The 25,893-nt window shown below is 37.8% G+C and overlaps 3 protein-coding genes across 5 annotated transcripts; 2 read left to right on the forward strand and 1 right to left on the reverse strand.

Moving 5' to 3' along the window:
* The first annotated feature begins 9,802 nt into the window (after positions 1 to 9,802).
* Positions 9,803 to 11,117, forward strand: LOC108994793 (pathogenesis-related protein STH-2-like). Of its 2 annotated transcripts, XM_035683254.1 has the most exons (3): positions 9,803 to 10,117; positions 10,206 to 10,509; positions 10,892 to 11,117. In XM_035683254.1, the coding sequence occupies exons 1-2, from the start codon at positions 9,934 to 9,936 to the stop codon at positions 10,502 to 10,504; spliced, it is 483 nt and encodes a 160-aa protein (XP_035539147.1). In that variant the 5' UTR covers positions 9,803 to 9,933; the 3' UTR covers positions 10,505 to 10,509; positions 10,892 to 11,117. The 2 variants fall into 2 exon arrangements, with proteins under 2 accessions (XP_035539147.1, XP_018825697.1); XM_018970152.2 differs by having other exon boundaries at positions 10,206 to 11,117.
* A 6,276-nt stretch (positions 11,118 to 17,393) lies between these two features.
* Positions 17,394 to 18,758, forward strand: LOC108994792 (lysine-rich arabinogalactan protein 19-like). The gene is made up of 3 exons (XM_018970151.2): positions 17,394 to 17,467; positions 17,576 to 17,660; positions 17,788 to 18,758. Exons 1-3 carry the CDS (start codon positions 17,450 to 17,452, stop codon positions 18,492 to 18,494), a joined length of 810 nt encoding a protein of 269 aa, XP_018825696.2. The 5' UTR covers positions 17,394 to 17,449; the 3' UTR covers positions 18,495 to 18,758.
* A 2,611-nt stretch (positions 18,759 to 21,369) lies between these two features.
* On the reverse strand, positions 21,370 to 25,297 carry LOC108994790 (probable polygalacturonase). 2 transcript variants are annotated; one of them, XM_018970149.2, is made up of 7 exons: positions 25,016 to 25,297; positions 24,856 to 24,897; positions 23,761 to 24,078; positions 23,516 to 23,636; positions 23,248 to 23,422; positions 23,070 to 23,140; positions 21,370 to 22,498 (listed from the first exon to the last, which is right to left on the reverse strand). In XM_018970149.2, exons 2-7 carry the CDS (start codon positions 24,865 to 24,867, stop codon positions 21,825 to 21,827), a joined length of 1,371 nt encoding a protein of 456 aa, XP_018825694.1. In that variant the 5' UTR covers positions 24,868 to 24,897; positions 25,016 to 25,297; the 3' UTR covers positions 21,370 to 21,824. The 2 variants fall into 2 exon arrangements, with proteins under 2 accessions (XP_018825694.1, XP_018825693.1); XM_018970148.2 differs by having other exon boundaries at positions 24,856 to 25,297.
* Between the last annotated feature and the right edge of the window lie 596 nt (positions 25,298 to 25,893).

A 25,893-nucleotide genomic window follows, 5' to 3' on the forward strand; every position in this document is an offset into this window, starting at 1 on the left:
TTGTAAGAAAATCCGTTGCTTGGTTATCTTCGCGAAATTGATGCCCAACCATGACATTAACACCTTGAAGCTCCTTGACTAAGTCATCCCAAAAGTACCACAAAGAACATCTTCCCCCAGTAAGCCAATCCACCACTAATCTGGAATCACTCTCAATGACCAAATTAAAAATATTAAGCTTTTTACACAATACAAGCCCCTCCCTAATAGTCCTTAACTCTGCCTCATTATTAGTACCATGACCAAAGTGAGCTGAAAAATCCCCTTAGACCCTGCCGAAATTGTCCCTGATGACACCTCCTCCCCCATAACTTCTCGGATTTCCACGGCAACTCCCATCACAATTTAATTTCATCCAACCAGTAGTTGGTCTCTTCCAAGCAACCAGACGGAGACGACGGACGCGTTAGATGATTGAGCTGAATTATTGCATATTTTATATATTTAGAATCAATATATTTTATTTCTTTCATTACATTATTATTGGTTTTAGATGAATAAATAGTTAAGATGAATAAATTCGAGTTGTGATTTAAATTGGTTAATAGCATGATTTATGTTTAATTTTATAACTTGTGATTTAATTGGACAATGTTCATTCATATGCACAACATATTTTTGATATTCTATTATTCTTATTTTATTTTATTTCTAATTTCTATTATTTTATTTCTAATTTCAAATTCAAAGGACTTTCAAGTGGGCAAGACGTTGGAACAACCTAAGAACTTTCAACCAGTGTAGGACTCTTCAAATAAGGATAATGATGGGGTTTGAGAGTAATTTGGATTAGAGTCCAAAATGCATTAGGAGACAAAATGGACATATTTTAGTACTTTAATCATAACTTTCTGTTCAAATATCAGATTGATACGATTCTTGATGTATTGGAAAGCGATCTTAAAGGGCTACAAAGTTATCTCTAATAAGGATTTTCAAATTCAAACTCCTGAAATTATTACGTGGCTGTCAAGTTGAGTCCTAAAATTTAAGTGATTTTGTGTGCGGGAATATGAAGACATTAGGGTTTCTTTCCTACCCTATTTAAGCATATCATTAGCACGAAATTAGAGACTTTTGCAGAGTAAGGCCGCGCATTTGAAGAACTCTTCCAGGGTCCAATTGCCACTCCAGCCGCCTCCTCCATTGCCTACCACTTACATCTCCATTCATTTGACTTGCTCTTTTCATTCCCTACTTTTTATTTAATTTCAGTTTAAAATTTATGGAATATTTTTGAGATATTTGGCTTAGACTTTTGGGCATTTTATTTGTTGTTTATTTACTTCGTGTTATTTATTTTTCTCGCTTCTTTAAGCTTTCATTGAACAATAATTACAATTGCTATGGATTAATTTTGAGAATTTGTGATTTGAATATAAAGATGAACCCTAGAATCTTGATTTTGGGGCTTTTCAATTTCCATTTCGTATTTTATCAATTACTTTCTAATCTAGTTTAATTCTTAGCTTAGTTTTATTAATCTCTTAGTTCCATTGCATATTAGATTGATTAAAGTTTAATTAGGATTTAAATAATTTCAGTTTTATTGTTTAATTTTCAGATTAATTAAGATTGTTCAGTTTAGTTGATTCTTTGATTGTTAATTTCAATGTGTTAGTCTTTTACATTTCAATTCGACACTTAAAAATCCAAAAATATGAATCTAGTCCATGACTAGTGCCCTTTTCATTCTTGTTGCACTTTTTCATCCATTATACATACCATCATTTTTATTTTCTCTTTGTGAATATTTTTACAATTTTAAACGAGTTTGATTTTAAGTAACTTTTCCTGAGGAGACGATCTAGGAATTTATTCCTAATTATTACACGATATCCTCCTGCACTTGGGATAGCCTTTGTGCTATTCATTTTTGAGTGAGTCATTGGACTGGCTGAGGCAAATCAAGACTGCTAAGAAGCTGCATGTCATGCGAAGAGAGAGGCCTAGTTGCCGTGATTTCCCCAGCCAACACTCGAAGCCAATATTTCACCGACGACCATACATTTTCGACTGAGTCTTTCACTCCTTCCATCCTAGCCTTACACCTCCTCATCCACAATTTCCAATTGATCAAAAATGGCAATAAATTGAGCATAAGACCTTTGACAGTTGACCATCTTCCACAGTGAAATCAAGCCGACATTCTTGCCCACCAAGATTGCAAACGCAAATGTGGGATCCCCAGCTCGTTACTAGCTTTTTCCCATACCTGATTAGCAAACTCCCCCACGCACAAGACGTGACCTAAAAATTCTAGAGCTTTTCTTGTGCAACAGTCACTGCATGAAGCCAACGACATGCCCCTACTTTGCACTCTATCATCCACCACTATAGCTCGAAACCTTACTTTCCACACACACACGGACGCCCTTTTAGGAAGCAATCGGTGCCAAATCCATTCCTACCAGCATAATGGTTCCCCTTTAAGCCAGACCACTTCCCAAGCACTTGCCAAGAAAACTTCAATCATTAGATGGCTTCCAGATAAAAACATCTGAACCTTCTCTACCCACTGGAATTTTCGGAACAATCTCAGCTGTGATCTCTTCACCAACCAGATCCACTAGCCTATCATAATCCCAGGAACTAGCAGACCAACAATCTTTTATTTGCAGTGAATTGTTTTGAATGTCATCCGCACGCATGGAAAGAGGTCCTTAAGCAAGTCATCTTTCATGCCAAAAAGACGCATTTCCACCTCGCACTAAAACCGGGATGTTATCAGTGGCCTCAGGTAAAACCAAAACAATGGATTTCCAGAGCCGAGATCCTAATGAGTTCGCAGGGGCGAGAACAACATGCCCAGACTTTAAGAATTTTGCACGAAAAAAAATCAATCCACAAGTTCTTCATCGACATAATCCTCCATGCAAACTTCATGTGCACCAAACGTTGGACTTCTTTAAAGTCTCACAAGCCCAAACCTCCCTCCTTTGTAGGCATACACAGCTTTGACTAAGCTCTCAATTTCATCCGTTGAACACCATTGACATCCCCCCAAAAGAAACTAGCTAAAATAGAATTAATCTACTTGATGGTAACCAAAGGCACACTTGTAACCGAGGAGATGTATAGCCATACTCGAAAGTACATGTCTCAACAAAATCAACCTTCCCCCTTTGTGAAAGACTTTTTAACTTCCACCCTGCCACCTTGTTACAAATTTTAGCCACAAGAGGTTCAAAATTCTAGTCATTAGTCTCCCCACAACCAACGGCACACCCAAATATGTCATAGGAAAATTTCCTTCCTTAAAACCTGTCATTCTCATCAAAGCACACTTACATGAAAGATTAATAAACTTTGAAGGGTAAAAAGCAGATTTTTCTTTACTAATCTTCTAGCCTGACCATCCTTCATAAAGATCTAGCATCTCAATGAGCCTTTAATAGACCTTCTCCCGCCATTAATAAAAACTAAATGATCATCGCATACAATAAATGGGAATCAAAGGAGCTCCTACCGGATGGTAAATCTACCAATCCAACCCTCTTCAAAATTATTCCTTAACAAACGCGACAAAAATTCCTCCATCACAATAAATAGTAAGGAGATAAAGGATCTCCTTGCTATAAGCCCCAAACAGGTTAGAAAAAACCTTTGAAAGTTTCATTCATCATGACTGAGAACCAAACGGACTTAACACACTCCCCAATCAACCTACAAAAATTGTTAGAGAAGCCAAAACCTTTTAGCACCACCAGAAGAAAGCCCTAGTTCACCCGATCATACGCCTTAGCCATGTCAAGTTTCACCATCACATTGCCACCCACGAATTTCTTATTCAAAGAATGCACCATTTCTTGAGCAAGCGTAACATTTTCAAAAATACTACGCCCAGGCACCTTGCTTAGGAGTAACCAACTTATTTAACATCAATGTCATCCTCTTAATAATAATTTTCGAAAAAATCTTGTAGGATACAGAGCAAAGACTAATAGGTCGGAATTTATTAAAACTTTTTGTCTCCTAAACTTTAGGAATAAGAACAATGAAAGATGATGAGTAAAACCTAGGCAATGGCTTACCATGGTAAAATTCACCAGTCGCCTCCACCACATCTTTTTTAACAATATCCCAACAAGCAATACAAAACGCAAACCGAAACTATCTGGCCCTAGGCTACTATATTTAGGAATGGAAAAAAGTGCTTCTTTTACCTCTTCCTCCGACGGATCCATGCAAAGCATATGATTATCTCCTGTCGTGATACTGACTTCCAGTAACGACGACAGATCCGCAGGTTCCACACTTGAAGCTTTCGTGAGAAAGTCTTTAAAATAATTCATTGCACCGATGTGAAATCACGACTAAAGATAAGAGCTTACCCAGGAGATGCATGCAACACTCCTTAGCAAAAGGCTCAAAAATCGCCACTAAAGATACACTTTTCTTGGTAACTAAACTTTTCAACCGCTTTCTAGATTAGCCTAACCCCCTCACATTCCAGAACAATATTGTATCATTCATAAATTAAGTTTTTGGGGACGGGAGTGCACCCTTTGAGATTTCTTTACTGTTGTCTTAGCAAGACCTGTCAACTAATCAGAGAACCTTCGGGAATCAACATCAGAATCATAAGTCTAATTCTTACCCAACCTCAAAATCCGGTGATCCTCCTCCCAATCCGAAGAGTAGTCAGGCACAACAGCACTTTGTGGTGCATTATCCCCATCCAAGACCCCTTCTGAAGATGTTGTTTTATCCAAAGGCTCACAAACCTCCATCATCTCATCTATGGGTACAACCAGCACTATTTCCCCCTGAACATCATTTTCATTAAAAAAATTTCCATGCTCTTCATCACACCAAACTTCCACACACAACATCACTAGCATCGACCTGCACCCCTCCACCACTCAAACATCGCCATGCACCTGTACTTTTTCTGCCCCAACCGTAACCATATCACCCTGATGGTCAATGTCAGGCCCACTAATTAGATAACTCGACAACATCCCCCTGTGATCACTCTGTAAAGAATCATGCCTATCCCTCTCGACACCCACTGCTTTTTCCCCTTCAAAAATTTGCACAGCCTTGTTCTTATTCTCATTCATGTTACCCAACACCCCTTTATCAAATTTCGGTTGCCAAATCTTTTTCGACTTATGTTTTACCTCCTCTTGTCTCCTCTCCCCAGCCCTATAGACCACCGACATGTGCCCTTGAAGGAAACATTTCTGACAATAAAAACCAAGTTTTTCATACTTGGCTTCCTGCCATATTCTTTTCAACGGTGAAAAAATAATTGGGAAAACCTGTACCAGCTCCACAATCAGGTCCACTTCCACACAAATATGTGCCCCCAAAGCCCTAGTTCGATTGAGTGTCGCTTTATCCATCCCTAGGTATCGACCAAATCTTGATGCTAATATCTATAAGCAATCCTGCCTATACAAATGCATCGGCAACCCTAGTAGATAAATCCATTGAGGAGCCAATGGAGATTCCTTATACAAATCAAACTCTTTCGTCCGTTTGAAAAGCCAAAAAGTATAACCCCCCACCGTTCGACCTTCACGTCCTCATCCATGCACAAAATCACGTTCATTTTTCATCAAGATCAAAACATGATATTCATCCATAAAACTTATCGTTGGGATCTCTAGCAACCCCCACGTCTTAACAAATGCAAGTCGAATATCATCAACAGAAGGCCGAGATCGCATGAACTTCATAACTAATGCAAACCGAAAGTCTTCTGCTGCCTTTGCCATTTCTGGTTTCGAACAAATAATCCCTATACGGGACATCGCCTAAGCGTAAGAAACCGCCCCCGATCCACCCTGTTCAACAGGCCCTACCAACGACAAAACCATCGGAGAGGCTACGATCGCTGACATGGGCAAACCGAAGCAAACTAAACCAAAAATTTTCCAAAATTGGAAATCCCAGAAATCCTAGAATCGCCCATTAATTAGGCCTTCACTTTGATTGTATCAAGTACAACCAAATAAATATGCAAAGACACCAATACACACGAAGTAGTGCTAGTGAACGTCACATGTCTGCTTCTTGCTTTCAAAGCTGGATTTGATCATTGTGGAGTCTCAACTCCCTCTTCCCAATTTCATCCTCCATCTTTTGAAGCTCTTCTTCCTTTCTTAACAATTCAGTTTCGCTCTTTACAAGTTCTTTCTCTCTACATTCACTACTATCTGCCCATTTGAAATAGTTGTAGTATATTAATCCCTAATTATACACAAACAAAACAAGTATGCTTGATGTCAAAACTTTGAAAAAAACATTAATACATCAAATCGAAGATTGTGTCTACCTCTATATTATATTTTGTACACCCAAAGAAAGGTCACCCCAAATTTCTTTGAGTATTTGATGTTCTAAGTGGAGCTTTAAAACCGCAAATGCACACTTGTTCCTCAAAGTAAGATTAACCAGAGATGATGAGGAAACTAATGATGACATTCTAAATCTGTCACAAGGAATTACAAAGATTGCATCTAAGGACATTGAGTGAGTATGGTCAGGAAAAAATAATAATGTCACCAGAAAATACAAAATCTATAATTCAAGTATTTCACATACTCACCCTACAAGTATTTCTAGTTTAGTGATCTAATCTTGATATTATCTAGAGTTCAAGTATTTCTAGTTCACAATACAACAATTCACAAAGTCACTAGAGAATTAAAAGGGCAGAGCAGTCCGCACAAGATCCACAAAGTTAGTTTAAGTATATCAGAGTCACCATACACAACCGACACGCCTGGTTTTGATACAAAAGTCCCTTCAACTCATCTCAATTCATCTCACCTAATTATTACAACTTTCTCAAATTTCCACACAAAATAAAATAAACAAATTTTCAAAATTTTCAAATCCAAAAAATAAAATAAAATAATAATATTAAAAAAATATATTCTAATAATATTTTATTCAACTTTCAACTTTTATCTCAACTCATCTCATCTGCGAAAACAAACGAGGCTAATTGCTTGACCATTATGCAAAACAATGGGAAGAACTTTTATGCATCCTAACACACATTACCAATAATTTGTGGTATTAAATAGAGTATGGAAAGGGGAGGAAAAAAGAGTTGCAGTCTCATGTGATTTTCGAAAAGGAGTTTATTGTTATTTTCTTTCATCTCCGTATCAGTTTATTGTTATCATATCTTATAAAGATTTCCTTATTTAATGCTTTTGTGATTGTGAGCATTGTTGGGCATTTGTGCCAAAATTTAGTGCAAGAAGAAAATGCCATATATGCCATCATCATGCTCTTCCTTATCCATCAGTCTTTAAATTTGTTATTTTCGAAAAGGAGTTTATTTAAGGATTGATAGACAATGTCACATTAGTATTAGTATAAAGTGATAGAAGTTGAGAGTGTTGTTAATTGAAGGTGCAAGATCTCGCATTCCATCAACACATTCCTTTAACGGTAAAGGTCTGCGATCTGATTGGGGGGTCGACATTTTGCAGCCTAGCAAGGTTGCACCGGCTCTGGCGACAGGGTGCGGCAACTTGCCACCCACATTGGTTAACCCCTACCATGGCATTACGATGATTATCACAATTTTCTGTCATTTTTTTTTTTATTGGTACCGGGTGTTCGACAATAGTGTCCCGACTAATCTCGGGGGTGCACAGGCTTTTAGCAATGAGTTTTTAGCAAGTGCACTTCAGGTAATTTAAGGAGAAAGTTCGATACCCCCTAAAGATTGAATATATCCAAGGAGATTTGAACGTTAGCCGATCAAGTCTAAGGCTTTTATCACTTGAGCCAACCCTTAGGGGATACATTTTTCTATCATTTTAGAATTGAAATTGTATTGTTCATAAGATAGCATTCCCGAGTCTTTCATTTCTGCTTCAAAACTTACAGGATGGATGGATGTATGCCACCTAAAAGATAAAGGAAGTTAAGTGAAATGCTGAGACAAAAACTCTGGATAATATTTATATGTATATGCATATACATAACAGTACATGACATATTCTCGTATATGCATGATATCCCACGGATTAAGCAGAAACTGCCAACATCTTGATGGGGCATTTACAGTGAAGATGTCAATTGAGAAAGAACAACATGCCTTTTACGGTTTAGCTCAATTAGCAGCGATGCCACTGTCAATTCTCCTTGTTTTTATTCTCATGCTGCCGGCATTTATCCTTTCATCGTACTTACATGCTTCATTGCTTTGGATTATTGTGATCCACATTTTTGTACATTTGCGTACCTGTCCCCAAGCCGAAAGGGTGTCATACATGATATGCCATCGAGATCCATAATTTTGAACTTTTGTGTTCGCATTTTTCTAGGGTAAGGTGGCCAAGGAGGCTAGTTTCGTTTGTTTTTACAACTTCTTTTAACTTATCTCATCTCATTTAATCATTACAACTTTTTCAAATTTCTATATAAAATAAAATAAATAATTCAATTTTTTCAAATCTCAAAATAAAAATAATATTAAAAAAATATATTCTAACAATATTTTATTTAACTTTTAACTTTAATTTTAACTCATCTCATATCATCTCTTCTAATCTGTAAAAACAAATGAGTAAGGATCTTTGAATTTAAAAAATATTCTTTGTCCAAATTTGAAGGTTTTAAATGAGAAAAAAAATAGACATATTAAGTGAATTTTACAATATTTATTGATGTTCATGAATGTTATGAAATTCGCTTCATATATCTTTTAAATTCTGCTTAAGCACAAAAATTTGGATAAACAGTTGAGAAAATCTTGATTAGAGTTAACCTCGAGAATGGCAATACCTTTAAATAGTCTGTAATCGCCATGGATTGGCGTTGTAATAATTCTCAGTCACCAATGATTGTGGGTGTTAATTATTGAAATCATGCACTGTTTCTTCCAATAAAGCAATACTCTCTTGAGAAAGTTAAAGCCTGGTTTGGATGAGAGCTAGACAACATAAACATGGTTCCTGTGGTTGTTTCATTTTGCATTGATTTAAAGTTTCGAATCAACTAATAATATTAATTAACTTCTTTTTTTTCATTCTCTCCACAGAAATTGAAAATAAGATATCGAAGTTGCGTTAAACTGTTCAAATTCACTCGATAAATTAAGAGGCCAGGAACCATTTCATGTGCTGCTTGTACTTGAATGAAATTTTATTTTTTAAAAAATGGGTTTTTTGTTTTTAGTTTTTTTTTTTTTTTTTTTTTGGACTGATCAAATAAAGAGATTAATAAAAGTGGATGTCTAAAAGAGATTCCCAGATTACAAAAAAAAAAAAGAAACCCATTTATCCAAGACCATGTGATGTTTCCTTTACAATTTATTACTCCCAATCCTAGAACATGAGAGAGAAGAACAATACCAGTCTTCCCGCTGGGATTTTTTTTTTTTTTTACTTTATTTTGTGATGAAAGAAGTGTTTTTTAATGATGTTGTGAATTTTTTTTATTTTTTAAAAATATTTAAAAGTATTAAAAAAATGTATGTAAAAAAAGAGCAAAAGAAAAAAAACACATAAATACAATAGCGAGAGCTCCGTGTTACTCGAGAGATATATCTTATTAGTGTTAATATATTTTTCTTCTAATTTGGTCCAAATTCCCCAACAGACTTTTTTTTTTATTTTTCCTGCTGAAACCGGCCTACCTAATCTGAAACCATGGACACTCCGTGTCACTACTCGTGGCCCTGGATATTTTTCTTTCTTAAAGAGAACTTCTTCCATCCCGGGTTGAGGATCTGGTCAACTTCACAAAGGGTTTAGGTTCATATTAGAACACCACAATGGACTTTGAACATAGACCAATATATTAAATCAAGCTAAAGCCACCTACCCTCTCCCCAATTTCTGCATAGCTACAAAAATAAGGTCTTCCCATTCCCCTCTTAATACTATTCCCTCACTGATCCCCTTCATTTCATCTCCTTTTTCGTAACATTGCCCTTGGTTCGTAGTTTCAGCAGTTATGGGTGTCATCAAAATCAGCCATTCTTTTGCAACTCAGATTACTCCGGACAGGATGTTCAAGGCCTTGATCATGGACTCCCACAACATCTGCCCCAAGCTCATGTTCTCATCCATAAAGAGTATTGAATTTGTTGAAGGCCAAGGAGAGGCTGGGAGCATCAAACAGATCAATTTCACTGAAGGTAACTAGCAATATCTGTACTTTGAAAACAAATATGTAGATATGTTAGTTGTAACATAATAAAAATGGTGTTTTGTTACAATGTGCAGCAAGTCCTTTCAAATATGTGAGGCACAGGATTGATGCAATTGATGAGGAGAAGTTCACATGCAAGCACACTTTGATCGAAGGCGATGCATTAATGGACAAGCTTGAATATGTTACCTATGAGGTGAAGTTTGAGGGATATGGCAGAGGTGGATGTATCTGTAAGTTGAGCAGTGAATATAAAGCAAAAGAAGGTGTAGAGATCAAAGAAGAGGATATTGAGCTTGGAAAGGACAGAGCCATAGGGATGTACGAAGTTGTGGAGGCCTACCTCTTGGCGCACCCTCGTGCCTATACTTAAAACAAGTTATGTAATGATTTTCGGCATCTGGTTTTAATGGATGATTGATTCTATCTGAGTGTATGTATGTCTTGCTTTCTTTCAAGAAATTTTCTTTTTTGTTCTTTAAGATTGTGCAAAAGATAATTAATATGTGAATTTCCATCGCCTTATTGTTTGTGATTACAAATTTACAACTCAATCTGTTATAGAGTGATTAAAAGTGTGTTCTAGCAGTCTCAACAACTTCATTAATCAACATGAGCTGCGAGCTCATTGACATTTGTTTCAGTGGCAGTCTGTATACTTGGACAAATGGCAGATCAGGCAAAGTCAACATGAAAGAGTGACTAGAAAGAGTCATTGCCTCAATCCCATCTGACTCAATTTAATTCCTAAATTCTGCAGTATCTCATTTCCTAGCCACCCCTTCAGACTCCCAAATACTGCTGGTGTTGATCACTATCTTCCCCTGGCCAATTTATTTGAGGAATCTTCCTTTAAGGTGATGTCGACAGCTTGGAATCAACCTTTTGGTGGGTCCTCCTGTATATGCCATAACAAAACAAGGATGGGGAATTCAAGCGATGCATAGCCAGCCTGTATTTGCCCCACAATCCAGGTCCAGCTAAACTCAAAGCACCAGCTCATTTTCTTTTATACTCTATTTGAGTATGGTACTTATTTTATAAAGCACACTCGTACCGCCTAAAATGGATTTGCTCCTTCAATATTCTGTAACACGCCCATCGAGCCAAACTCCAGAGATGGCGATGAAGAAGGCGAGAAGGATGGCATCTTCTGGGAGTCTAGAGTCAAGTACGAAGGAAGGGAAGGGAGTTCAGTTGAGTTGGTTCAATTAGTACTTTAGTTGGGTATGGGCCATGTGGTCCATGTTGTTAAGTGGACTGAAGTAGTATTTATTTGGGTTGTAGTAGTGTTATTTTCTCAAATGTGTTTTGTAAGTGTCGGCCTTGAGAATCTCAGGCCTTACGTGGTGTTTCGAGTCTGGGCTGGACCCGTATCTGTATCAAGTAAACTTAGTTGTCTTAATTTCCATCAAGGACCCTAGGTCCATCTGAGAGTCACCTGCTTTGTAATGAACCAGAGGCTCTGTTGTTTGGTTATCTTGAAAGTAATTTGAATCTCTTTCTCTCAGTCTCTCTAAATCTGAAGGTTTTCTCACCCTCGAAGTGGGATCTTTCTTTAATATCCTTGATTCATTACAAAACTGTTACATTTGGTATTAGAGAGACACCCGTTTCTATGAGAAAAATCTGATTTTTATGGCTGAAGGAACCCGCCTGACACAACTGCAAGATGGTCTGGCAACCTTGAAAAAGTCTATCGATGCAAATCTGGCAACCCTAAAAAGACAAATGGAAGCAATGATACAACAAATAACAGCTGAAATGTAAAAAAGAAACAGAAGCAACAGCCCAGGTGGCTCTTCATTAAGGGTGTTGAATTGGGAAAAATGTGGGAAAGTGCAAACTAGATCTATCAGACTGGATTTCCCAATGTTTCATAGGGAAGACACTCAGGTTGGTTATATAAAGTAAACTAGTTTTTCTCTTTTCACAACACTTTACCCCAACACCGAATACGGTTGGCCTCATTTCACATGGAAGGGCAGGCCCTTGTGTGGTTTCAAAACCTTGAAAAATCTGGCCAACTAACTGACTGGGATTCCCTAGTTAGATCCTTACTCCTACGGTTTGGTCATAATGCCTATGACAATCCCATAGAAGCCCTAACTAGGCTAAGGCAAGGAGGATCTGTGGAAGAATATAGTGTGAATCCTTAGCCAATAGATTGAGGGGGTTATCCAACCCCTACAAACTAAGTTGTTTCTTAAGTAGCCTAAATGATGAGATTAGACTTCCGGTGAGAACGTTTAGTTCCTCAACCCTAGCTACAGCTTATAGCCTCGCCAAAATCCAAGAAGATAACCTAAATCTAGCCAAGAAATAGACCAAACCCACTCACTACCCTTCAACAGAACCAAGTTTATTTAAAAACCTCACCCCACAAAAACACAACTAGTTGAACCCACAAAAAAATAACCTGGTAGTTCACAAGATTAACCAAGCTCAAATGAAAGATCAGAGGGATAAGGGGCTGAGTAATTATTATGACACCAAATGGAACCTAGGTCATAAATGCCAAAACCCAAGATTCTATTTACTGGAGAAAGTCTTGACTGAAAATAATGAAGAAGGAACTCTTGAAGAAAACCAAGTTGGAGTGGAATATACAATGATAGTGGGGGAAGTTAATGTTATCCAGGTAAATTCCAAGATATCCTTGCATGCGTTGATAGTCTCCCTCGAAACCAAGACAATGAAAGTAAATGGTACCATAGGAAATACTTGGGTTATCCTCCTTATTGATACAGGGTCAACCCATAACTTCCTAGACCTAGCAATATTAAACAAAGCTACCCTGCCCTAAATAATTCTTGAAAAAGTCAATATAAACATGGCTAATGGTAACTTGCTCCCTACTGAAGGGAAAAGTAAAGGTGTGAGGGTGAAAATACAGAAGGTGGTCTTTACTTTGGATGTTCATGTGTTAGTACTTGCAGAGTGTGACATGGTTTTATGGGTGCAATGGCTCACACAGCTTGGACCCATTTTGTGGAATCTTGGAAAGTTGACCATGCAATTCCATTACCAAGGAAACGCTCCGGCACACTTAATTGAAGAGGGGTCTCTACACCAAGGAAATAAGTTAGAAAAGATGGGAGTGTTTTTGCTTATATAAATTAATGTGTATTATGTAACTAACTGATTAAAAAATATTTTATATGGTCAATAATAATAAATTAGATAAAAGTTACATCATTAACTTATATAATTACTTTATACAAAATAATATATTAAATTATTACAAATATTTTTAAAATATATATAGGAGTTCGGTCTGGTCCTGTCCGGTTCAAAATTTATAGACTCCGGGATCGAACCGAATTTTGTCAATCCATAATTTATGGGATCGAAACCGACCGGTTTGGAGTTCGGTGTGATCCAAACTGAACTGTTCGGTCCAGACTAACCAGCTTACAGCCCTACACCTTCCACTTTTCAAGGGTTGATGAACGAGATATTTAGACCCTACCTTCGTAGATTTGTGTTGGTGTTTTTTAACAACATTTTAGTTTACAGCAGGAGTGAAAATGAGCACGAAACACTTGAAACTGACCCTAAACACGTTGAGACAACACCAACTTTATGCTAAACGCGGTAAAAGCAGGTTTGGTTGTCGAGAAGTAGCATACTTTGGCCACTTGATTTCAGCAAAAGGGGTTAGGGCGGATCCCGAAAAATTGGCAACCATGAAGGATTGGCCACTCTTGAGCTCTTCAAAGGGTCTAAGGGGATTTTTGGGCCTCACCGGTTATTACCGGAGATTTATAAAGGGATATGGGGGGATAGCTTTCCCACTTACCGAAATGCTAAAAAAGAATAATTTTGAATGAACAGAAAAATCTAAGGATGTTTTTATCAACTTAAGGAGGCTGTGGTGAAACAGTCAGTGTTAGTACTGCCTGATTTCTCTTTTCCCTTTTTAATTGAATGTGATGCATCAAGTTCAGCAATGGGGGCTGTTATAATGCAAAAACGAAGACAATTGGATTTCTTTAGCCAAGCTTTGAAGGGAAGAACTAAGGATATGTTGACCTACGAGAAGATATTGTACGCAATTATAGTAGAGGTACAAAAATGGAAGCCCTACTTATTAGAACGGCCCTTTGTGATAAGGACTGACCAACAAAGCTTGAAATACTTGTTGGATCAAAAGGTAGGCACCCCTGTCCAGCAAAAATGGGTCACCAAACTGTTGGGGTATGACTTTTTGTTAGAGTATAAAAAGAGAAAAGAGAATGTGGTGGCTGATGCATTGTCCCGAAAGGAAACTGAAGGAAAATTCTCTCTTTCCGTAATTTCATTCCCTACCATGGGATGGATGGAAGAGTTAAAGATGGCATATGAATAGGATGAAGATCTTCAGCAGTTGGTGAGATAGTGTAAGGAGAATAAACTAGGCCCAGCTTACTCGTTGAGGGGGGAGCTGCTTTTGTATAAAAATAGGCTCTATATTCCGTCTCAATGATCATTTAAGGCTAAATTATTGGAGCTTATGCACAACAATTCATGGAGAGGCCACTCAGGGTATAATAAGACCGTTCACATAGTTAGAAAGAAGTTCTACTGGCCAGGATTGAAAAAAGATGTCAAGCAATTCATAAGAGATTGTGATTTGTGCCAGCAATCTTCATCTCCCACTATCGTGACCTCAAGCTGTCCTTGAGGCACTACGGTCCCTTCCAGGTCCTTCAAAAGGGTGGGATCTGTGGCCTATAAACTAGATCTACCCTCAACTGCAAGGATTCACCTGACATTTCATATATCTTAACTTAAAAAGAAAATCGGGACAAGGATTACAGTGGACTCCATGGGGTTCTGAAGCCAGAGCCTAAAGAAGTCCTTGGGCACCGTTTGACCAGAGTTCGCAACCAGCCACAACCAGAACTCCTCATCCCCTGGTAAGGGCAGAATGCTAAAGAGGCGATATGGGAGACCCATCGATAGCTCAAGGAAGACTACCCCTACCTTATGGGCAAGGTCTTCTAAAGGGAAGGATCTGTAACACGCCCATCAAGCCAAACTCTAGAGATAGAGACAAAGAAGGCGAGAAGGATGGCATCTTTTGTAAGTCTAGAGTCAAGTAAGAAGGAAGGGAATGGAGTTCAGTTGAGTTAGTTCAGTTAGTACTTTAGTTGGGTATGGCCATGTGGGCCATGTTGTTAAGTGGACTGAAGTGGTATTTGGGCTGTAGTAGTCTTATTTTCTTAAGTGTGTTTTGCAAGTGTCGTCCTTGAGAATCTCAATCCTTACGTAGTGTTTCGAGTCTGGGCTGGACCCGTATCTGGATCAAGAAAACTTAGTTTTCTTAATTTCCTTCAAGGACCCTAGGCCCATATGAGGGTCACCTACTTTGTAATGTTTACGCACCACTTTCTCTTTGTAAATCTAGAGGTTTTCTCACCCTCCAAGTGGGATATTTTTTTAATATCCTTAATCTATTATAAAACTATTACATATTGGTATAACTCTCCTTTCACTCCTCTAATTGGGAAAATTGAACATACGATACCATGGCTATGAACTCTTTTTTACTCTTTGAGATTGTCTATATAATATATATATATATATATATAGAGAGAGAGAGAGAGAGAGAGAGAGAGAGAGAGAGAGATGACTATTTGGAAGCCTATATATTGAGACATTAAACACACCATTAATGTCCAAATGTGTCACATTAATTAATTAGCATAAAAAATATTGAACTTTTGAATTTGTATAATTGCTCTTTTCTCACAATAAGTAGCATGTTTACGCACTCATTTATAAGTAGCAGAATTCTACTGTCATATTGATGAGCTATTTGATTTTTCCAGATTTTCATTTTAAGACCTTATTGATGAGTAGACAAAGTTTCATAGACCAAAAAAAAAAAAAAAAGCCTAAACCTTGGGAAAATGATAAAGATATAACCCTTTTTACAATTATTTCTCAACTTTATTTTAAAATGAGGATATTTTTATAAAATAAGTATTAAAATAATTATGCGATTATACGAAAATGCACCTCATTTTTAACAATAACTTCCGGTCTTCCACAGTCCAAATCCCTTTGTATGAAATTTCTAGTATAAAATGTTGCATATGCTCCTGTCTGTCCAGAAATAGCTTTTAATCAATGAGCCCTTGAAAAAGCAACAAATGCCCAGTAAATGGGATGTAGAACAGATTATTTAGTATTCCATTAATGTCGAGGGGGCATTTGGCAGGCAATATATTGGAGTCACCAACCTTTAGGTGCCTGAAAAATCATCTGCATTGAACCTCGCACCATGTTTCAAAATCAAGAAAGACTGGCTAAATTGAAGCCAGTAGGCATCAAGTAAGTAACTATACGAAGGAATCTCCAAGTTTAAGCAGAAGTACTCCCTCTCTAACAAGCAGCAATACTAGGCATAATTAAAAGTGGATTCACCAAGTTGCTATCAAGTAAAATGTAAGCAATGGATCTCAAATAGCTACTTAAAAACTTACAACTACAAAAAAACTGAGCAGTTCTTCATGGATTATGCAGCAAATTCGACCGTTCAACAAGTTCGAAGTCAAAACTGCCAATTCATGGTACCACTTAAAGGTACAGCAACTTATTTAGCATAAGAACAGAATCAGTTGGCTCGAATGAATTATCAAAGAAAAACAAGCATTAGTAGAGTTTGGGTAATGAAGTAAATCTAAAACTAAGCAATCCCCAATGTACTAATAAAACTAACAGCAAAATAATTAATTTCCTGAGTCAATTTCAGTAGGGGAATCTTATTTTCAATCTCTATCAACCTCTACAACAAAAATGAAAGAAGGTTTGTGCCTTCCAACTCCAAAATATCGTTAAAAAGATAAACTACATCTCTATGATTGCATTGACAATTGGATAGCGGTTTCTTGTGACAAAAGAATTCCTTGATAGTGGATATCCTTCAGCCTCTAAAGCTGCTTTTGATTGTTTGACCCAGAAAGCATGCATGCAAGGTTTTTTGTCATCTGCTCTAACTTTAACTATTTTGCATGGACGGTTTTGGATATCCTAATCTGTCTCTCTGACGTCCCCTGATTATAGATGGCCATCCGTCATAAAGTAAATTCCCTTCGAAACCCCTTTCTTGATGACTCCTGGAAGATAATCAAGCTATCAATGCCCTTCTTTCTTTCCATTCCTATAAAGAGATTCCTTGCATGTCCCACACCTTTTGCTTTTAAAGTATTCCAACCCCGTGTACAAATAAATGCCACCTATTGGATTCTTCATTCTCACTTCATCATCTCCAATACGCCATACATACCAAGCAAACATCTCTTTGTTCCTCTATCTTCCTTGTTACCTCATGATTCCCGAGTTAGAGGTAAGCCTCCAAACCCACATAACCTATATCATTTTTATGCAGAATATTTAATTTCCATGTTGTACATTGCAAGGCATTTTCCAACCGAGTAGTCTTTTTCAAATGCAGAAACCTCGAGTCACTGAGATACAGGTCCGAATGGACTGCAATGGGTGTGTACAAAAGATAAAGAAAGCACTACATGGCATTAATGGTAAGCAACTGATATCCAGAAAGTTCCTGAATTATTGTCTTCAGAATTTTCCTTCATGGTAACAGAGAATCCATCTACAAAATTGGGTGTGCCTGCTAATTCTTGAGTTGGTTTTGATTTTCCACAGGTATATATGATTTCTACATCGACTTCTCTCAACAGAAATTAACAATAATAGGGTGGGCAGATCCAGAAAAAATTGTCAAAGCCCTTAAGAAGACAAGGAAAATTGCTAGCATTTGTTCATACATGGTACCAACAGAGCCCCCTGCTCCACCAACAGAACAAGCACCTCAGGAAGGTGGTGATCCAGCCCCTGATGCACCGAACCCTCCCCCACCAGATGCACCGCCAGCCGAAGCAGCCCCACCACCAGCACCAGATCCACCAAAAGACCCCCGAGCACCGCCTGAGAATCCACCAGCAGATACTGCACCACCACCTAGGACTCCAGACAATAACACAAGCCAACCAACAGACAAACCCACTGGACCAAAAGACGTAGGAAAGGTCCATGTAATATACCGCCATCCACCTGACTACGGCTACAGATACAGTTACAGTCACGGTTATAGTGGAGATCAGCATAAGTACCATACAGGCCAAGGATTGCCACAAGAGCCAACTCAACCCATGTATGTTACACACAGCTACAACACATACAGGCCATCACCTTATGTCACCGAATATGAGTATATCCGGTCACCACCACAACGCATACATTACAGTAGGATGGACCACTACAGTGATGACAACCACAATAACAACAGTAGCAATGGAAATATCATATCAATATTTAGTGAAGAAAATCCAAATGCTTGTAGGATAATGTAGAAAAAAAATAAAGGCCTGTAAGGGAGCTCCCATGCCTCCCAAAGAGACTTGGAAGAAAGTTAATGAGGGTTTATCAGCAAAAGAATAGAATATAATGGAACGGTAATATTTTCTCATAAGCATGTGAAAAGATTTAGAAAAGAATTGGATTCCAGGCTTGTGTGTGCTGGAAGCTTTTCTTATTTTTATTTTTATTTTTATTTTCTGGGTTCTGACTTCTGACTTCTGAGGGCCAGCAGGTACTACGTAGTAGAAGACGTGTAATTAAATTAGCATACATTGAGTCATTATGAAATAAATAAAACTTTTAAAAGAGTCTCAATATTAGCATCTTGATCTCTAAAATCTGGTTAAGCATCTTAGTCTTCTCTCCCCTTACTATCCTTATGTTTGTATTTTTCCTTTTTCTTTTTTGGGTAAGTTCAGCTTCATATAAGAAAAATACCCAAGTACAATACCAATGGGGCCTACCTTGGTGCGGTGCATACATGCGCCATAAAATGGCAAAAGGAAATGCCTAAGAACAACCCTAAACCCACAGGACCCGGCTTTGCACCACTTGCATGGCCTTCATGCAAGTTAACAGCACAACCAAGAAAAAGCAGAAAATTCTCAACTTTGTAGCCTAATGCTCAACCCAACAACCAGAATGCAGAAGCCAACAATGGCAAAATAAAGTGCACATAACAGAGAGGAAAATCAACAAGCACAATGCAAAGGGATGGAAGGCAACCAACCAGGCTGCAGCAAGGGATAGAAACTGCATGCCAAAGTACGATCAAAAGTGCACATAGCTCAAACTGCATGTCCAGCCTGCACAAGCGCAACTGCAATTAGGCCACACAATTTTCACAGTTACACGAAAATAATCCACAAAAAAGCATGTTAACTGGCTGCAAAGGATGAGGTACTGGCATGAAGAAAGTTGCTATCATGAAGGCCCCAGCTAGATGCCAGCTTCCAACTGGATTGGGAGCCATGAAATCTAGTCATCAATTTTATCCTCTCTCTAACAAAGTAGAGAATACCAAAGTATAGATGAAGCTGTTTTCTAAATTTAACCCCTTAGAGTCTAGTATTTAGAGTTTGAGTGGAGAGAGAGAGAGAGACCAAGAGCCCTTTTCATGAGCCCTTTTCATGGTGTGTCAAAGTAACTCTAATTCAAGTAACAAAATGCCCATTCCAGCATTGGATCAACACTTGTGCAGATTAACCCAAGTCTAATATTTGGTCTTTAACTCTTTATTAAGTGCCCGTACTGCAATCATAATCTAATTGGCATCCTAAGTATGCATGATACATTTTGAAAAATGGAAGAAGCAGAATAAAGGATCAAAACAGGCAAGCGCATGTTTTTAACAAAATTGCTTGGCCTTTCAGAAATGATACCGAATATATGCTTACAAAACTGTGCCCCGGTAAAAATTACAGGCAAAAATTAATAAAGAACAAAAAGAATAACACTTGACTGGAAATTCTAAACTTAACCCAAATCCCCTCCCCATGAGCAAGGAGGAAAACTAGACCGACAAAATTGTAGGCAATAAGGACAGGGAGAGAGCCTGGCCATTGAAAGGTTGAAGCCGCAGTTAATAAAGGCACCTTCAGTATACCACGTGCAAATTGATGTACATCCTGCAACATGTTAAGCCTCTGTCTTGATTCCTCGTTAAACTGCTAGAAATGCACAACCCATACGACATAATAAAATAGTTTCTCATCCACAAATTTGAGCAGCTCTACCAACATAAGGGTGTATTGAAGAAACCTTAATGTCGAGCTCCAAGTGCCTCAACAAACCTTGACCAAAAAAATGTCAATCAATCATGTTTGCCTACTAAATTTATGAACTTCTAGAACAAGTAATATATAAAGCAAAAGAATATTGTTCTTATAAAAGTATTTTCCTCTTATGATACAATGCACCTAGCTATTGTCATCGCTGCTTTATTCAGATTCCTCATCTTCTTCTCCAAAAAGAAATTTAGTTCACTTTCATTGATTTGGCTATCATACGCCAAAATGTGAGTTTCGTTTTGTGAATCCCTGTCGGTCTGTTAAAAGAGCATGAAGAGTTCATTTAAGCATCAACAAATTCATTAGATAATACTGCATTGATGAAAGGATGTAAAGTTAAAAACTGTGTTATCACAAGTTGCAAAAGACCAGATATTGCAAAAAACTGTGTTTGGATGGCAACCCTTCTGGGTTTGGTAATCTGGATGAAGAACACATGATTTAAGCATGTCACAGATGGTGGAATATTAAGGCAAAAGAAAACCCAAACCCATTTCCATGCCCATGTTTTTGTTGGAGTATTTTACCTATGTTGAAAAAACGAATCCTCCTTTTCAACACACAGCTTACCGTCTTCTGGTTAGAACTGTTCATCAGGGCCAAGCCGGTAACCAAATTGAGATGAGATCAAAAAGTTGAATAAAATATTATTATAATATTATTTTTTAATATTATTATTATTTTAAGATTTGAAAATGTTAAATTATTTATTATATTTTGTGTAAGAATTTAATAAAATTGTAATGATTAGATAAGATTAAATAAATCAAAAGGTTTTTTAATCCAAATCTTCCCAAGAGTCAAGATATGAAGGATGCATTTTTAGACCGACTTGCAAATAGAATTTTTCTTTAAAAAAAAAAAGTTTTCGACTTTTTCACCCTTTTGTAAAGGCGAAATGTCTCCTTGACATAAAAGTCGCCGTTACATGTTCCTTTAAAACGCCTAGATTTTGTAAAGCTTTTTCAGGACTTGCGGTTCTATTTTCCAGTCTGAGTCACAACTGGGAACAATATCACATTGGACATTCTATCGAGGGGGGTGGGGGGAAGACAATGGCCAATAAAACAAAATAATATTAACGGAATACAGAAGTAAAAAGTGAAAAAACTCATACATTCTATCTTAACCATGATAACCCAAAACCCTTTATTCCAATCTCACATGGATCCTCTAGAATTTTCCTTTCATATTTTCCATCTCACTTGATATGTCACTCCACATTAAAATAAACATTTTACAATGAAATTAAACTGCACTACTAACAGCATCGGATTACCTCTGCACCGCTACTATCAAAAATTTCCTTACACATGAATGAAGAAATGAAGCTGTACAAAAAAGATGCACATCGCATCATGCATGAATGCAAATATAGGGGATGAAGAAACAAAATAGTGTAGACATGTGACTTATTGGAAAGAATGTGGCCTAACTTGAAATGGTAAATGGTAGACGAACTTTCAGTTTTTTCCTCATGGTAAGGTAGGGCTGAAAAATATGATTGTAGTATGGACTAATGGAGGGATGGTATCATAAGAAAGCGGCTTTTCCATTTACATGCAGGAGGGAAAGGCAAGCTGAGGAAGGCTTTGGATTTGAGCTCTGAAGGTCAGGGCAAGCTTCGGGGAGCACAGACTCCGAAAACCCACAAACATTGGAACATACCCAGGAAGTAGGAGATCCAGAACTAATCGATAAGGAGACATTGAATAGACAAATGGAAGTAAAAGGAGATTCTTCTATCCCTGTAAAGCTTCCAGCAATTGTGATATTTGTTCCAATCACATCCTTCAAGGTCATCTGATCTAAAACAGGGAGAGCATTAGGATCATAGTTGTTGTCTGGATGGGATCCGCACTGACCAGTGGCAGCAAATCCCAGGTAGATGTTTTCCATTTCAACATCTGATATAATTATTCTCTTGATGTATCCACCTCTGCCCTTGGTGGTTCTAAACACAATGCCGCTAAACGAGTTGTACAGGTGGACCTGCTCAACATGCACGTCAGAAATGCCACCAGACATCTCACTACCAAAAGCAAGGGAAGAGCCTGAATATGATTTTAGGTGGACCTTTCTGATGTGAACATTAGTGGTGGGTCTCCCATAAGCAATGCCATACTCATCCCAACCACTCTTGAGGGCAATGGCATCATAGCCCATGTCAATGATACAATCCTCTATGCACACATTATCAGAAGAATCTGAAAGCACAACAGAATATAAATGTGTCTGAGCAAATATCTTCTCATGTATTCATTCATTTTGAAACAAAAAAGAGGAACCCCAAATGCATGCTAGAGAGAGAGAAAGGGGGATTGTAAATCAACTAAAGGAGCAAACAGATAGTGACTGACATGTAATTTCAGATTATGGACTGTGAGACCTTAATACGACCTTAACATCACAACAAATTTACAATGCTTCTTCAAATGGTTAGATGATATCATCCCAAACAGAGCTCGGAGTTACAAGATACGGTTCAAATAAAGAGGAAACATATTCAAATGTTTCAATCTACTTATATTTTCCCAGTTCTCACCTAAGAATCGGGATAAGATAACATCACAACCGCTCTGGGTTTTCTGGCGCAACAAAATTTTATAAAATTCTGTAAGTTATAGCTTTCTATAATTAACACAGTAGAAAAGGCCAGGTGGACCAGATATAGACTTATGAAGAAAAGGCAGTTGATGTGAGAGTAAGCAGCATTTACATCTGAATTCATTTTTCTCACAAGAAACCAAAAGTGGCGAGTCAAATATCATTACTGACCTGGGACTACGCCAAGAGTGTAGGGGGAACCAGGAGGAGAAGAGATGGAGACATTTAGAACATGCACATTACTGCATTGAATCCAACAAATATAAACTCAAATCCCTCCAATTGTTAGGAAATAAACTTATATTTTAGAGAAAGGACTTGTACGAGTAGCTAGGGCTTTTATAAATACCTGCAATAGACTGGATGGATGTTATATGCAGGGGCATTCAAGAAAGTAAGATTTGAAACTACAACATATTCAGACGCTATAAACTCCACAAGATGAGGACGGCTGTAATTCAAAGAATGACCACTATACCAATCCCACCAAACCGAGCCCTGCCCATTAATGGTTCCATTATCACCTAATGCAGCAAACAAAGGATGTCTAAATGAGGCACAGCTTACATAGAAAACATATTCAAAAATGGCAAAAAGAAACTTTAAGTTAGATATACCTGTAATCACCACGTCGTGTAACATGTATCCATTTATCAAGCTTCGATATCTTCCTCCAGGAAGATCCATCCCTCTTCCATATGATGGTAATGGTTCAACAACTTCCCAATGAGATGGGTCCTTAGCAAAAGAAATTACTAATATTGTTAGAAGTATTTCTTGCACAATATCTTCAAACTGGTGCAGAAACCAATAAGACAGAAATGATAAACATGTGGTGCAAAAGGGACGGGCAGAAAATTACCTGAGATCCAAGAATGACAGCACCTTTTTCCAAGAAGAGTGTAAGGTGGCTGGTAAGATTGAAGCTTCCTGTAAGCCACCTTCCCGGTGGCACATAAAGCTGAGCACCACCCTTATCAGCAAAGGACTTGAGATAGAAAATGGCATTCCGGAAGGCTAGGGTATTCAATGTTTTACCATCTCCCACAGCACCAAACTCCAAGATGGACACGCTATGTGGTCTCGGCTCCAACGTCAGCTTGTGATCACACTGTCCATCACTCTCTTCTCCCTTCGTTTTGACAGCATTGCTAAATGCCAGCAGCAAGAGCAATGCCACCTGCAAGGCAGCAAAATAAAATGGGAAGCAATCGATTCTCAGAAGAATTTCTACAAGCAAGAGATTTTAATTACTAACACGCAATTCAAAACGGAAATGAGAAGATAAGGTGCACAAGCACAAACAAAAATGAAGAATTGGATCAAATGGACACCATTGGAGGATTTCAAACAACCTACAAATCAGTTACATGAAAGAGAATCAATCAATGCTTCGATTATTTATCAAGAAAAAATGAGAAAGAATCAATACAAATTCCAGAGTGAATTAATCAATTCTCATGAAACCCACAGAAATACATTATGCAGGTAGAATCTGCTGCCCATTGAATTGTCACTACGACATACGAATGTAATCTGCGTTTCTCCACCGAAAAGACAGAAATTAACTAACTCTGAACTACTTAATAATTTGAGAAGTTCGTAAACGAGTAAACTGGAAAAAATCTGCATTCCTTAGAAGTGACAAACTTTGATTATATCAAAGATTATCCATCAAAAAGCAATCTTAGAAAAAAAAATGAAAGAGATTTGAGATTGCACACATAGAAAGACTGATAGATTTAACTTAAATCGAACACCTCCTTCAGAGCTATTGACGAAAGCAAGAAGAATCTGCAACAGTCAACACAGATATAGAAAAACTAGAAAAAAAAATGTGTGGGCAATTAATCAAACCAAAACAAAACAAAGGAGTTCTGAAGCACCAGATTTGGCAAAAATGGAAAAAATATGAAGGGAAAAATACAACAAACCCAGAAAAAAGAAACGTACTTACTAGCATCTTCATGGGACAAAAGCCTTGGGAGCAGTCACTGACCTAAGAGACAAAGAACAGACGGTGAAGCCCAAACACCGGAAAAGAACAAAACAGCAGCAGAAGGATGGAGAAAAAAAGGAGCAGGGTAAGGAGGAGACGAAGAGGAGGAAGCACCCACAAAAACAGGGGAGCTCTCTGCAAGTATAGTTTGTATGGGTGCTTATTATCCGCATTGATTATGTAAATGACACTAAAAACCAATGCTTATAAATGGCAGGGAAAACAACAGTAGCATTGTTTTTTTAAGGGAAAAAAATGACAGCTTTCCATGCACAGAAGCGGAAATCAAGCTCAGCAAAGTGCAAAGAGAATACGATATTAATTAGCCACTAAATTGATAATTATTTCTTCCTTCCAATATGATTAATAACGTCTCTCGCCGACAGAATTGTTTGAAACGGCCCCATATCAGAGAGAGAGAGAGAGAGAGAGAGAGAGAACGGCCCAACAGAGCCTTTGATTGTCAGCGAGGGAATAGTGGTTATGCTTGCTTACATTTGTTATGAATTGATGAGTGTAAGGACAAAAAAGAAAATGAGAGAACAATCCCATTAATTCGACTAAATTAAAATCATTTAATAGAAATAATATTAAATATTTATATAAATTTATACTATTTTGACACGTGGAGTGATGTCGAGGGTGGTACGGGGAGAATGCGTGAAACTTGGGGTGATGGGAGAATAAAGGATGGAATAAAAATAAGTGGAGGATGCATAGGGCATTGAGACCGCATGTGGATTGACAGAGCAGACAGGGAGAGAGAGAGGGGGATGTGGGCCACCTCAATCATGTCGAAAGTTGCCAGCCTGGCATCAATCACTTTGTCTTTTGACAGAACATAACACAAGACAACACACCTGATCAGGATCTCTCGTGGGTCCCTAGGTGATGGTCCGAATTCTGCCACGTAATCTATCCTTCTACTAATATTTTTTTTTAAAGACAAACGGATCCTATGGCAACAATCCAATTACCCACGTTTGTTTTGTTGTG

This window comes from Juglans regia, chromosome 12 (genome assembly GCF_001411555.2).
Source record: "Juglans regia cultivar Chandler chromosome 12, Walnut 2.0, whole genome shotgun sequence".
Lineage (NCBI taxonomy): Eukaryota > Viridiplantae > Streptophyta > Magnoliopsida > Fagales > Juglandaceae > Juglans > Juglans regia.

Bases quoted from the DNA above. Each gene is read 5' to 3' on its own strand.
- LOC108994793 (XM_018970152.2), top strand. From the start codon at position 9,934: ATGGGTGTCATCAAAATCAGCCATTCTTTTGCAACTCAGATTACTCCG. The intron at 10,118-10,205 runs GTAACTAGCAAT...TACAATGTGCAG, and splicing joins ACAGATCAATTTCACTGAAG to CAAGTCCTTTCAAATATGTG.
- LOC108994792 (XM_018970151.2), top strand. The intron at 17,661-17,787 runs GTAAGCAACTGA...GATTTTCCACAG, and splicing joins AGCACTACATGGCATTAATG to GTATATATGATTTCTACATC.
- LOC108994790 (XM_018970149.2), bottom strand. The intron at 23,423-23,515 runs GTATATCTAACT...TTGCTGCATTAG, and splicing joins ACACGACGTGGTGATTACAG to GTGATAATGGAACCATTAAT. The intron at 22,499-23,069 runs GTCAGTAATGAT...TTGTGCTTTCAG, and splicing joins CACTCTTGGCGTAGTCCCAG to ATTCTTCTGATAATGTGTGC.